At 40.0% G+C, this 13977-nt stretch overlaps 3 protein-coding genes across 3 annotated transcripts; all 3 read left to right on the top strand.

The window, feature by feature from the left end:
• Nucleotides 1–3157: 3157 nt before the first annotated feature.
• LOC141833457 (B3 domain-containing protein Os11g0156000-like) lies at nt 3158–4977 on the top strand. Its single transcript, XM_074720906.1, has 3 exons — nt 3158–3949; nt 4194–4375; nt 4513–4977. The coding sequence occupies exons 1-2, from the start codon at nt 3385–3387 to the stop codon at nt 4334–4336; spliced, it is 708 nt and encodes a 235-aa protein (XP_074577007.1). The 5' UTR covers nt 3158–3384; the 3' UTR covers nt 4337–4375; nt 4513–4977.
• A 2454-nt stretch (nt 4978–7431) lies between these two features.
• On the top strand, nt 7432–10392 carry LOC141833112 (small ribosomal subunit protein uS11y). The gene is made up of 6 exons (XM_074720499.1): nt 7432–7515; nt 7702–7824; nt 7918–7963; nt 8843–8928; nt 9007–9136; nt 10158–10392. Exons 1-6 carry the CDS (start codon nt 7513–7515, stop codon nt 10223–10225), a joined length of 456 nt encoding a protein of 151 aa, XP_074576600.1. The 5' UTR covers nt 7432–7512; the 3' UTR covers nt 10226–10392.
• Nucleotides 10393–11857: 1465 nt separating this feature from the next.
• Nucleotides 11858–13084, top strand: LOC141832769 (uncharacterized). Its single transcript, XM_074720152.1, has one exon. The coding sequence runs from the start codon at nt 11858–11860 to the stop codon at nt 13082–13084; it is 1227 nt and encodes a 408-aa protein (XP_074576253.1).
• The last annotated feature ends 893 nt before the right edge of the window (nt 13085–13977 follow it).

Here is a 13977-nt window from a genome sequence, read left to right as displayed (position 1 = left end):
TAAATTTTTACTAAATTAAATATCAAATTTATTCACGAATATTCAATACATTCATAACATGGTTCACACTTCACTTATCTAATAGAAGTGTCGAGCTAGCTGACCTGGTCGGACCCGGGCCGCAACCCGCAATGGGCTACCAAAAGCTCCATAACAACTACACAAAGTGACAGCGGGACTTTGGATTGCTTCCCTGTCCTGTATGCCTCTGATCAGCTTGAACTAATCGTCGAGTGCCTGGTCCCGGGGCCCCGTCCTTTTGTATGCGCATGCATCGCACGGCGAGCTGCACCGTTGCGAGCGCCGGGCCCCAACTTTTTGCCCTGCTACGTCCAAATATCGGCAGTGAGTAGTTGCCATCAGTAGAGGCAGGAGTGGGATATGGAATGATATGAGATCCAGCCGAAACATGAACATCGCTCCAGTTAAAGTGACTATCTACGTAAGTCTCACATGTCTTGCTTAACTATCGATTGCTCCAAGCATGCCCCATGAGGTACAACACCCAATCATTGGCCCCTTCTACTCTCATAAAAAAAATAAGCTGACTCACTATTCAACCTGCTGCCATCTTTGCTTTCCTCAGTGCTAGCTCTGCTTCTGCTACGTGCCAAGATCTTCCACTGTTTTTCCTCGTCAATCATTGTTCGGACGCATGCTTCTTCAACTTGTGGCCTGGAAATTGTACGATGGTGATATTGTTAGGGGTCGAAAATTGCATGGAGTAGTGATTCAAGGGGAAACTAAGAACTTTGCCATGACTTTTGTAGGACTTTACATATGGACCACAGATGTCGTCTATAGTTACCTCTACTAATTAAGCTTATTGATCTGGCAACTAAGAAGCAACATCACATTATGACAATTGCTGGAAAAATAATGTAAGGTTGGAGAGCTTACCTACATAGTGCTAGTGGAGCAACACCACCTACCTCTCTACTAGAAACGTCTCTAATGATAAAGAGTACTACACCATCACTTTATGCACCAACTAGCGCATCGAGGTTTCTCCCAAATCACCTGAGGTCTGCCTATGCTTGTTGCCACCAGGTGCAGTGACAGTGACAATGATATATTCAACCTCTCTGGCTACCATCAAGTTCTCCTTAACTATATATATCATCGCCCTAATTGATGTGTGCTTTGTCTTTTACAACCTAAACACGTACCCTTAATAAAGAATCATCGTTATCATTGAGATCCTCCATCTACACCAAATTTCTACCTACCTAGCATCCTCCTCTCTACTAGTAGCAACAATCTTTAACTATACAGCTACATTATGGAGACAATTGATGACACTTTGTTACACTTTTACCTTGCTTTCAGGGTTGCTGCATCGTCGATCCAAAAGGATGTGTACTATAAACTGTTGATGTCGCGCCATGATTGATAGCATTACAAACTCTACATGTCTAAGATGGCGTGTGAAAGTCGTGGGATTTATTGAGTGAATCAAAACAAGAAGGGAGGATAAAGTGGCGAGGGCATAGCTGAGAATGGCTAGGTAGGGAAAGAAAAAGATCAATATGGAAAACAATGTAGAGCACTAGAAATGAAGGACAAGCTATCGACTGCACTTGACAAAGAGATTTGGATTGGCAATAGAGCTCAGATTGGGGTGAAGTTTAACATTTCTCAACAATAATGTAGATGGTCATGGAATGGCTACCCGCTGATCTGATATTCACAGCAATTCCAGATCATCAATTCAACCGTGACTGAAACGAAATTCAATTGGACAAAAAAATTGTCACTAAAACATCGAATTGTTATGATATAAATATTGATATAAGTTCATTAACCAACAGGTGAATATATTGGCAGAGAACAGTAAGATTGTACAATACCTTGTGTTATCTGGTTACAAGATACCCCCACAAAACATGTAGGGAACTTGCAAGTCAGCACGATGCTGCACAAAGCTTTCGGATGTCCACTCATTTTTCTGCACACGGAAATTAAAAATAGTCGGCAACTGAGGACCACATCGAGGTGAGGTGGGATTACCCAAAGCTTACAGGTGTAAGCTTATATGATGTGGGATTACCCACATCATATATGCTTATGATGTGGGATGCAGGGCAGGCAGAGCACATCACACACAGCAACGGTAGCAGAGCAGTGAATAGCCAAAGAGTGGAAGAGGGTTCTGAGGACAGGCTTTATACACGCTTGCTGCATCTGAAGGCATCGGATTAGAAAAATGGAAAAATGAGAATGTGTTTTCCTGTAAACACATTTCCACAGTATTTAATAATCACAGAATGGTAGTGGTACTCATTGAGCTGAGCCGGCAAAAGGAGCCACAGGAGAGAGAGCCAAATCCACATGAGAATTTAATTTCAATCTCTGTAAAGGAAATTTATTGCAGTCATCCTTTTATGAAAACCCTCATAAATTCAACCATTAGGCATTGGAATCTACCTGGAAAGATGAAGGCAATAACTAGCTTTGTCTTAATTGTGGTCTTGAACTCTCAGTCCTGATTCCTGCACGATATTAGAAAATGGCAATGGCTAAGAAAAGACTAATTGAAACTAAACACTGTAATGCCAACTATGACAAGCAAGCGTGTTGGATCATTCAGGAGTCAGGACCACAGCTGCATTATATTTTCCAACAGTTTGAAGTCGATCCAAAACTACAGCTAACTTTTCAATAACGCGTATAAAATAGCCAGCCCTAAAGGATGAAAATGTTGAAATAGTCAATTTTAGTACAATATCACTTTGGTTATCTGATGAGCCTGTGGAATTCAAACTGCTCTAGTCATAAATTCCGGCTATGAGAGTCTTTCAAGTGTGTGGAAGTGGACAAGGAAAAGGTTTGATCAACTTTTGTATCAGATGTGTGGAAGACAGAGTCTCAGGGGGGAATTCTCCACAGGAATAGAAAAATTCTTGCATCAGTAAGGAGAAGCATCTGCGCATTATTGAGAGAAGAGAAGAAATCTGAGTCTTAGTAAAGTTGGCAGGAGTTATCAAGTGACAACAACCCACATGGAATATAATTGCATGGGGCTCACACTGGATGGCTGTGATGAGGCCACAAGGGGCACTGACTTCTAAATATCACCACCTTATTATCATTCAGTCCTTACCAGTTTGCTTAAAAAAATAGCAACCTTAGGATCTCTAAACTCTTGACTGTTCCATGTCCATCTAAATATCACCACCTTATTATCATTCAGGTCTCCCACGCACTTCTACAACTAATGCATCTGCCTCAGTACTTGGCAGCACTTTGTCTCCCGATCCTTTGAAATCTTTTGCTTCATAGGCTATAAATTGCCAGGTAATACAGGCTCGTCAACACCAATACCATCAACAACAACACCATCTCTCCAATTCTTCCCATCCTCTTCTTCCCTTTCCCACATCAATGCCGCAACAGCATCTTCAAGCTTGGTCTTGGGAGCTGCCCATGAAGCCACACCAGTATCATCATCTCTGCCATGATGAGCAGGGAGAAGTCAGAGAACACATGTTCGAAAAGCCTCTGACTCCAAGTGACGTGGGCAAGCTCAACAGGCTCGTCATACCAAAACAACACGCTGAGAAATACTTCCCCTTGAATGGCAACTCTGGCGAGAAAGGCCTTCTGCTGAGCTTCGATGATGAGTCGGGCAAGACTTGGCAGTTCCGTTATTCCTACTGGACCAGCAGCCAGAGTTACGTGCTAACCAAAGGATGGAGCCGGTTTGTTAAAGAGAAGAAATTGGATGCAGGAGATGTCGTCCTGTTCGAGCGTCCAAGGTTCGGAGGAGAACGCCTCTACATTGGGTGCAGGCGTCGAGGTGAAAATGAGAGCACCCTACCGGTGCAGGTGGCTGCAGCTGTGCCCATGCCCGCTGATGCAGGGAAGTGGACTGCAGCTTATTATTCTGCTGCTTGCTCGAGCAGCTCCAGCTTCAGAACCGTGCAACAAGACTCTTCTCTTCATGCAGGTTCTCATTTCTGAAATTTGAATACCACATGATAAAGTTGATTGAGATCATAATCAGGGTATAAATTGAAAAAAAACCAAAAAGATTTAGATTACTTCCGACGAAAATAATAAGATTCAAATCACCTTGTAAAGGTATGGCCTTACACATTGAAAAGTCTAGACCTGCTAAAGCTAAAAAATTATTGACTTGCACCAGGTAACAAGTTACTGTATATGAAATGTTATATTGCATCCATTTGCAGGAGATCAAGAGGATGTAGTAGTACAGACTGAGACAGTGGCACCAGCTAACACTAAGAGGTTGAGACTCTTTGGTGTAAATATGGACTTCTGGCCAGAGCCTGAGCCACAGCCTGTGGCCTCAACTTCATGGTTCTTAAGCTAGATTCATACTGAAAAAAATGGCAACAGCTCTTAGAAATAGGTTGGTCACAATATCTTTATTTTTTTTATTTGTTGGAAGGTCATGGTGTGTCTGAAGACTTCCTAGCGTCGTTCAACTTCATGGTTAACAAATTTGTTCTAATAAAAGATTAATGTTTTTGTTTGTGCTTTTGACAGTTATCTGGAGCTGGTAGTATGATAAGGAAGAGAGGGAATGAACGGAAGTTGGAAGTGGCGGAGAGGGAGAAAATCCGAGGTCACGTTCACAATTCCAACCGATCAATCCACCCTCTCTTCAAAGATGACAACTTGATTGACAGAGATTTGGAGGACCTGGCAACCACTGCACGAGGACAGAAGCAGAGAGCAACTAGAGTAAGGAAAAGGAAGGGGGAGGAGATCCCTGGTTTTCCGGGCAATCTCCACATCATCCACTGATTTTAGTTTTCTGTTTTTATATTCAGAATTTCTACTGTACACTACCTGTCGGATCTGATGGTAAATCAGATTGAAAAGTAGTAGAAAGAAATGGGGGTGGGTCCTCTCCGACTTGTGGCACTGATTCTCTCGCCTTGTCGAATTTGTAGTTTTGAGGAAAGATCTAAAGAATCTGATGGGTCTTTCACTTTTGCCCTTCACTGATACTCTTTCCTTGTTTATCCTCTCTCAGCCCTCCATGTCTAATGGTCCTTGTGGAGTGAGAAGGGGATGAATGAGATGAGATAGGAAGCATGATATGAAATTTCCACCAAAAAAAAATAGTATGATATGAAAGTAAGAAGGAATATAGATTACATGAAATGTATAAAAAAAGATAAACCTGCATATATCACAAGCTATTCACAGTGGGTGCAAGAACACAAGATAAGCCATCTCTAGATGCCCATATCTTGCCTTTTCTTTACTAAATTTATAGTTCTTTCCTTTCTGCTTTATGGAACGAATGCTACCTAATTCCCAAGTGGACTACTAATTAATAATAGAAATAGCACTTGAAAAGTTATCACAGCTCTCTCTCTCTCAAGAGACAAGTTGAGAAAGGTAAGACTAACAAGTGTAGACAGACATAAACCGAGCTTCTCAACAGTTAAACCTTGTTCTGAGCTACCATGTCTCCTACTTTGATATTTATTATTGTTAAGTTGCATCATACTTCTTGCCAACCAATAATGCACGACAGGCCAGATCAAAACTTGACTAATGCACAAATTGCAGAGCAAAAACATGCAGAGTAAAATCCAGATCACTCAAGTTGGTTCCTTTATCTTTGCATGCATTATAGAATAGGATTTAACTTCCATGGATCACACTGACAGGTTTCTATTTAATGGGACAATTTACTAAACCGTGCTTCTCATATTAGGTATTTATCAAATGACTCTATCTTCATTAATTCTGACCAAATCACACCCTCCCTTTTTCTTCTAATTATATCTTTTGATTCCAATATCCCTACAAAACTTACTCCTGTCAATTTCAGCAAGATGATTTCAAGATTTTTACTCAAAATTAGCTTGCTTGAGTTTTTTTCAACCTAAAAATGCTCATAGAAGAGTTTCTCACAATGTAATGATGCATGAATATAGGTGAATTCCTTTTGCAGGAATGTCAAATAAGATGATTTATAAATCAGCTTACATCTCACTCAAAACCAACTTATTTGAGTTCCTTTGTGCTAAAATTCACTTTAAAATCCCTTCCATTTCACACTCACTGGTGCATAAATATGGGTAAATTCTTATGCAACCTGATTCCAGAATCAACTTGCATGGGTCTAATTACCACAGAATGGTCCAGATGTTTAATTTCAAATCAACTTACAATATGACTTTAACTTGAAATCGTCTAATTGGAGTTTATTTGCATCCAAAGTGATTGTTTTGAGGGGCCCTTACACCCTAAAACCAATTAATAAGGCACCATTTGAAATACCTATATAAGAGGAGTGTTCTATAAATAATGCCTCTTAAGCTTCAATTTAATATTCCTAGGAAGAAACATAGAAAAACAATTTCATCATCAAGAAGGAGCCAAGATTCATCTGCAAGAGGCTTTCAATTATCATATATAATTATCACAGCCAAATCCACTGAAAGATATCTTGTCTGCCCTTACATAAAGGAACCATGTGAGGGGGGGAGTTTCTTCTTCTAGTGGATACACGGCACAGTTGACAGAGAACCAGCGCTCATTATCTATCAGCCTTAGACTTGCAACTCCACCATTTTAATTCCCCAAACCTCCCACCAGTTTCCCTAATTAATACTAGCAAGGACAAAACAGTAAAGTTCGTACTCCCGAGGCCACTGGAGGACAATGCCAACTGTTGTCAGCATGTGAGAGCATTGCGGCGGCATCATAGCAGAAGCATGCCCACCCTCGGGAAAGGATGATGCGCCCAATAATAGGTCTGCGTTCAATATACGAACAGTGGCACAATGCCCTACAATATGGTGGGAATGATCACCCTTCTACCTACCCACATATCTATCTACTTAGCTAATCTTCGCCATTAAAATATTTTTTCTTCAAGAACATGTGCGCGGCGACGACAGATTTAGCTTTTATTTAACAGATGCGCATTTGGAAACTAGGAGGGGAAGCCTACTTGAGCTGAGGAAGATATCGTCCGCTCCGCTTGCCTCTCCGCCGCCCGACCTTGTCCTGATCTCGCCGCCGGCGATAGCCTGGATTAGTTCACCCATCTCAATTTTGATCGGCGACCGGCTGAGCCAGTTTACCCAGGCGTGGAAGCCCATCTCCCTATCAAGTTGCCAAATTATAAGGTTGGGCCGGAATGGTACATGAATTGGCCCATATAGTTACGGGCCTCAAAGCTAATTTTAGAGCCGGCCCATTGGCTACAATAAGGCAAAGCCCGGCCCAGATCACAACTCTGGCCTCACTCCTCGTTCTTAATTATATTTTTATAATAATTATGAAAATACGAAGTAAAATGACTTTAATAACCCAAAGAATTTAAAAGATGGGTAAAAAACCAGTGTAAGCCCAATTAAAGCAGGCTAGACTATGAAAAAGCCCACTATAGAGGGTATCCTGGTAATTTAGTTGTAACTGGGAGCACTATAAATTTGGGTGGCTACTAGGGTTACGAACTCTGGTTTCATCGCGTACTTGCTTCCGCCGTCTCGTTCGCTTCTCGACCTCGCTTCAACCATGGTACCTATCAGAATTATCACAGCATCTCTCGTTCTCTTTTTGCGTGATTACAACTTATATTCATCTTCTATTTGCTACAAGTTTTTGTCGTCGTGGAAATCGCAATTGTGCTATTATAGTGGCTGTCGTTGTTTGTATCTATGATTCTGATCCTACGGATTGTGAGCCTGTTTTGTGGATCTGCAGTCCGGAAGAAAGAAGACCAGGGAACCCAAAGAGGAAAATGTGACGCTTGGGCCTACTGTACGAGAAGGCGAGCAAGTTTTCGGCGTTGCCCATATATTTGCGTCATTTAATGACACTTTCATTGTGAGTCTCGATCGCTTGTTTCCGAAAAAACAGATTTTGAAACCCGCAGGATTTCTTATTCGTTGTTTATAATTCATTCCTTTGCTTCCTCAGCATGTGACCGATTTATCTGGAAGGGAGACACTTGTCAGGATTACAGGTTTTCTTTGACTCACTACCGTTCTCTTTGTCTTGTGAGCATATGTGGTGTTTTATTGCACTCTCTAGAGTATGCTTATTGGCAGGATTATCTCATGATTTGTGCTGCCAGTGAACTACTTTGTGTTTTATGTATGAGGTCAATAAAACACTTGTGCATATGCAATCGCATTGTATTTACTTTTCTTAACTGTATCAAGTTAAATTAATTGTTTAATCATAACATCAAACTGTGATATATTGGATAAGATAGTGTGTAGTGTTAGGAATCATCATGGTATTAAGTGATGATGATAATAATAATTATCATTATGAATATTTCTCATGTTTGGTGGCTGGATAAAGACATTGTCTGTCAATAATGGCATTGTATTATTTGTCTAATATGGTACTAGAATTTTGTCCTTTCTCTCTAGAGTTCTCTTATACTGTATTAGAATGCTATGAAGTGATGATAATAGTTATCATTATGAATATTTCTTGTGGTTGGTGGTTGGGTAAAGAGATTGTCTAACAGAATAAGTATTGGATTATTTATGTTAATATATTACTTATACCTTCTGCATAGCCTTAAATTGACATTTATATGTGCATATCCTTTGAACCACTACTAGAAAATATGGAAGTTGTAGTTTCAAAGATGCCCCATAGGATTTTTTTACCTCAGATAACTGTTGGGTCGATAGTAATTGATTTGGTCATTGATATTTGGTAACCATTGCCAATTTGAATAATCAGGTGGATTAGCAATTTGGAAAATCCAACTGAATTATTCTCTTTATTTGGCTCATCTGAATTTTATCGACTTCTGTGCCCCTATGTTTATATAGTTACTTTTGATTGGACAACTTTGTATGATTTTGATATTTCAATTATGCAGGTGGTATGAAGGTCAAGGCTGACCGTGATGAGTCATCTCCATATGCTGCCATGCTTGCAGCCCAGGATGTTGCACAGAGATGCAAGGTCTGGCATTTAGTAGTTATATTGGATATGCTTATTTTACTTTTTTGCTTGATTTATTTTCTTCTCTTGTTGCTGTAGGAACTTGGAATTACTGCTTTGCACATTAAGTTACGTGCTACTGGAGGTAATAAGACCAAAACACCGGGTCCTGGTGCTCAATCTGCACTTAGAGCTCTTGCTCGTGCTGGGATGAAAATTGGTCGCATTGGTGAGTTGACTATTTGTTTGTAGATTTTATGATTGCAGTAGGCAAGTAGCAATATACCGTTGAATTATTTTGTGGAGAAAACAAATCCTAAAGGTGATTTGATGATAATGTCTTTTAGTTTGGAGTATATGGATTGTGTATGCTTTGTCAATTTTTTGGACTTATCTACATTGCTCTTAGATAAGTTAATTGGACTATGGTATAAGAATCCAGTATGGGTAGGATTTCAGTGTCAATAGTGACTTTTTGAATGAACTGATATGTGGACTTGTTGAGAAGGATTCAAATACAGGACATGAAGACGTGAAAAGTATAAATTATTAATATTTTTTATTAATTTAATATAGCTAAATATAATTAAATACTATGAAAGTCAAGTGATTAGAGAGGTTAATCACTAGAATTTAATAGCAATTGGAGTTGATACAGCCGAATCAGGATGTTTAGGTGTTGATTTGGAGGATGTTAGACTTTGTCCATTTGGTGCCAATTTGGTGCCAATTTTTTTTCATTTTCGTTTTTTTCCCAGTGTTTTTTTTGTTTTCCTCTCTCTGTTCACTTGAACTCCATCTGAGGTAGATGAGTCTACTAGATATACGTTTTTCATAGCTGTGCAAGTGTCATTGACGCAGGTATGGGAGGAAGGAGTGACAATTCTGTGTATTTGAGACTTGTAGCTATCTTAACTGTCAGACACTGTCTTGCTGAAATTTTTGCTATTTCTTGTATCTACTCCTAAAATAAACTTAATTTGCTGATCAGTCATGGTTCGTGTGTGATTTTCTTAGCTATTAGAGTTTTTATTGGTTTACATTTTGATCCTTGATAATTAATTTGCAGTTATGAAATCTTATGCTGCTATTCCACTTATGCACATCATTTTTCCTGTCAAGAATTCATAGAATTATTCCTTTGATTTGACATTCTAGATTCCACAATTACTTGTTTTCTTTATCTATCAAAGGTGCATGCTAAATGTATATACCAACTGAGATGACATTATTGTTTGCTCAAATTGCAGAGGATGTAACCCCCATTCCTACTGATAGCACTCGCAGAAAGGGTGGAAGACGTGGGAGGAGGCTGTAGTCTGCCGACTTTTTTCTCTTCCAGCTCCATAATTTGTGATATGGAATTCATTTTGGATGCCTCAAAAAACTTCGTAGCTTCTTATTGTTAAGACGTTCAATCTACTGTTTACTACTGACTGAATGTTTGTGCTTGTTCACTTTAAAGATCGACCTTCTATCTTTCAATTTTCTGAGCATCTCTTTTAATTTGATCTTGATTCTTTGATGTTATGGTTTGTGGTTTGCCCTTACTCTATTCTGAGTGGATGTTTCTTGAATAATTAAAAAGGATGTATAATATTTTGAAGTTTTCTAATAGGTGTATGTATGTATGTATGTATGTATGTATGTATGTATGTATGTATGTATATATATATATATATATATATATATATTCTAAGCTATAATACTATTTTATATATTTGAAAAATATGAAATATTAAAAATAAAAAAAGCATAGGTGTTATTACTTTTTTTTTAATCTTTATTCTTTTCCTCTTTAATAAAAAAATCTCCTTTAATCGAGGTGTCATTTAAAAATGCCAAAAAAAAAATCATGTTTCTTCTTCCTTAATTTGAAAATTTGCTCCCTCCCTCCGTTTTGGTTCCTCCGATCCTTCTTTTTTCCTAAGGGCAACTCCAACCCATCCCCAAAAACCCAAATTTAGTGTAATTTTTACACCAATTCCCTCCAACCAATACCCCAAACCACATCACCAAATTTGGTGATGCTACAGTACATCACCAAATTTGGTGATGCACTGTAGTACCAAATTTGGTGATGCCATTTTTTTTATTTATTTTTTGTTATATAATTAAATAAAAATATAAAATAATATATATTATTGTATTTAAAAATAAATATAATATATATTATTAAATATCATAATTAAAAATAAATTTATAATTATTATTTTAATTATTAATTATTTATTATAAATATATTATTAATTATTTATTATAAATATAAATTAAATGCATATAACACCATATAAATTAAATATAAATAAAATATTAATTTTAAATATAATAATTATCATAAATTAATAATTAAATTAAAATATATATCGATAATTAAATTATGAATAAATGAATAAAAATAAATAGAATATTATAAAAAATATTCCTTTTTGGTGTAAAATGGTATGAGTGGTTGGAGTTGAAATAGTGTTTGGTGTTGAAATTGCACCATTTTGGTGTGAAAATAACATCAAATTTGATGATATGGGTTGGAGATGGTCTAAGTGATTTGAATTCGTAGATTGGTTTCGGTGAAAAAGCGGTTAATGGTCTGAAATCGCTGTTGAATTTCAAAACGTTGACCGGTTATCGGCGAATTCCCAATCCGACCGTTGCAACGCATTATTTTACTCGAATCAATTAACATCGAACGCCGCCCGAGCACACTCCCGAGTCATTCGCCCCCACCTTCCTCCACCAAAATTTACCCGGCGGGACCCGTCACACAAAGAAGACCTTATGCTATCGGTATCGAAGGGTAAGAAGACCAAGCGTGCCGTTCCCGAACCGGTTTCGTTTCAAACGCATGATTTTTTACTCGCGTATTAATTTTCAGCCTTCTTCTGGTTGGTGGCTTTGTTTGGAGTGAAGAAGAAGAAGAAGAGAGTAGGGAAGGAAGTGGCGGAATCGGATGGGTTGCATCTCCTCGAGATTGCTTGGGGCCGCCGACCTTGGCGGGGACCTCTTGTTCTCCGGCGTCGATAACGCTGACGCAGGCGGCGTCTGCCCCAACCACTTCGTCTGTCTCACCTCCACTACTTACGGCGCCCTCAAACTTGACTATGTCGACGAGAAAGCCACTGCCGACCCTGAAGCTCTGCCGGGTCCGGACGTCGGACAAGGGGAGTCCAGACCTTCGGATTCCTCTCCGCAACCTGATGAGAAGGAGGAGGATCGCCCTTCGGAGGTCATCGACGCACGGGAACTCATGGGGGACCTCATCGCTGAAACCCCCAGCCGGTCGCCGGCGCAGAGGAAGAAATTGCAGAAATCATCGCTCTCAGTGCGCCTTTCTCCGGAGGTTAGAGCCTCGACATCGCCCGCGAAGCCTAGGAGGTGGTCCATCGGAAAGGAGAATACTCCATTGCGGTCGGAGCGCAAAAGGTCGCATGTAGACGCGCACCGTGCCACTGATCCATTCCGTTCCCTGGACAACACGCCGTGGATCAGCTTCGTTTCGGCGATGACGAGGAAACGTACCCCCGGCACTAGCGGAGGAGGGAGCAAAAAATCCGACAGAGGTTCCGACAACTCGCGGTCGAGACGGAGCTTGAGCCCCCTGTTCGATCCCGAACTCGTGGCTATGTTCGAGCTGGAGCACTGCGAGGAGGGGAAGAAGATTAAGACGACAGAGCACGAAAAGGTCTTTGAAGCTACTACTTTGCTTCAGTCCTACGAGCGCAAGTGCCCCGAAGGAGGCGAGAACGCGGTGGTCCTCTACACCACCACGCTCAGGGGCATCAGAAAGACCTTTGAGGACTGCAACACGGTCAGATCGCTGATCGAGTCCTACGGCGTTCGCATTGTGGAGAGGGACATCTCCATGGACTGCGGGTACAGGGAGGAGCTGCGGATGCTGATGAGGAAGAAGGAGGTAAAGGTCCCGATGGTCTTCATCAAGGGCCGGTGCATCGGTGGCTTTGAAGAATTAGCTAGATTGGAGGACGAAGCAAAATTGGAGCTTTTGCTGGAGGGGTTGCCGAGTGCGGCCAAGTGGTGCGAGGGCTGCGGCGGACTGCGGTTCGTCATGTGCATGGACTGCAATGGCAGCTGCAAGGTGTTGGATTCCCAGAAGAACAAGGTGAAGTGTGGAGAATGCAATGAGAATGGCTTGATCCACTGCCCCATTTGCAGTTAAGAACAGATGGAGAAAGAAACCTCCTTTTTCTTTCTCGGATATATTTGAGGTTTGACTCACTCACTTTGTGTCGTTCAAAGGCTTAATTGTTTTATATTAACTCAAGTAGGCAGCAGGAGTTGTTCATCATTTATCGACTTCTTCTATCCAAAGGCTGAGGAGCAAGGTCCAGCCTCATTCAACTCATGGTAAAAGTGATGCAAATATGCAACTTTAAGGAAAATGAGCATGATGTGTAGGGCTAAAAAAAGCACTTGATGGCTTTAGGGTTTAGGGTTTCCTCAAATCCAAAATGAAAGTAAGACCGCAATATCACTCTCCACATTTCCTGGAGTCATATCAGATCTTGAATGACCTGTACTCACAGCTAGGGCCATTAAGTAGTTTTGAGGACTATTGAACTTAAAACTATCAGATGACATTTCTCAACTCCAAAATGTAGACTAGAATCATATTACTATTTCTCATATTCTCAGGAGCACATTTCAAGTATGGATGACTGATATGCAAATATCTAAAACTATTTGATGGTCTTTCTCAACTCCAAACCACAAACTGGCACCATGTTAGTACTCTTCAGGCTCCCAAAATCATATATGTGCTTTGCTTCATACAAGTTGCATGTTATAGAGCAAATCTTCTTGGTGGCCTTTTCACATTGTAAGTTTGTAACTGAGTAGAGAACTAAAGCTTCTTAGAAGGACATCAAACCAACCTTATAACAAAGATCTAGAGTTTTGAAGTTATTAGGGACTATTTTCATAATGGTTGGGTTGACCTCATGATTTCAAGGTAAGCAAGCAGGTTACATGAACAATGAGGGCCTTTTCACTAGCATCCTTTAGAAGTAGAAACATTGGAGACATTGAGAGTTTGGCAACAGTTTGTCATAT

The sequence above is a fragment of the Curcuma longa genome, chromosome 8 (genome assembly GCF_044706935.1).
Source record: "Curcuma longa cultivar G26 ecotype Majalengka, Jawa Barat chromosome 8, ITB_CL_G26_1.1, whole genome shotgun sequence".
NCBI lineage: Eukaryota > Viridiplantae > Streptophyta > Magnoliopsida > Zingiberales > Zingiberaceae > Curcuma > Curcuma longa.
The sequence above is the reverse complement of the archived record's forward strand: the minus strand, read 5'-3'. Positions and strand labels throughout refer to the sequence as shown.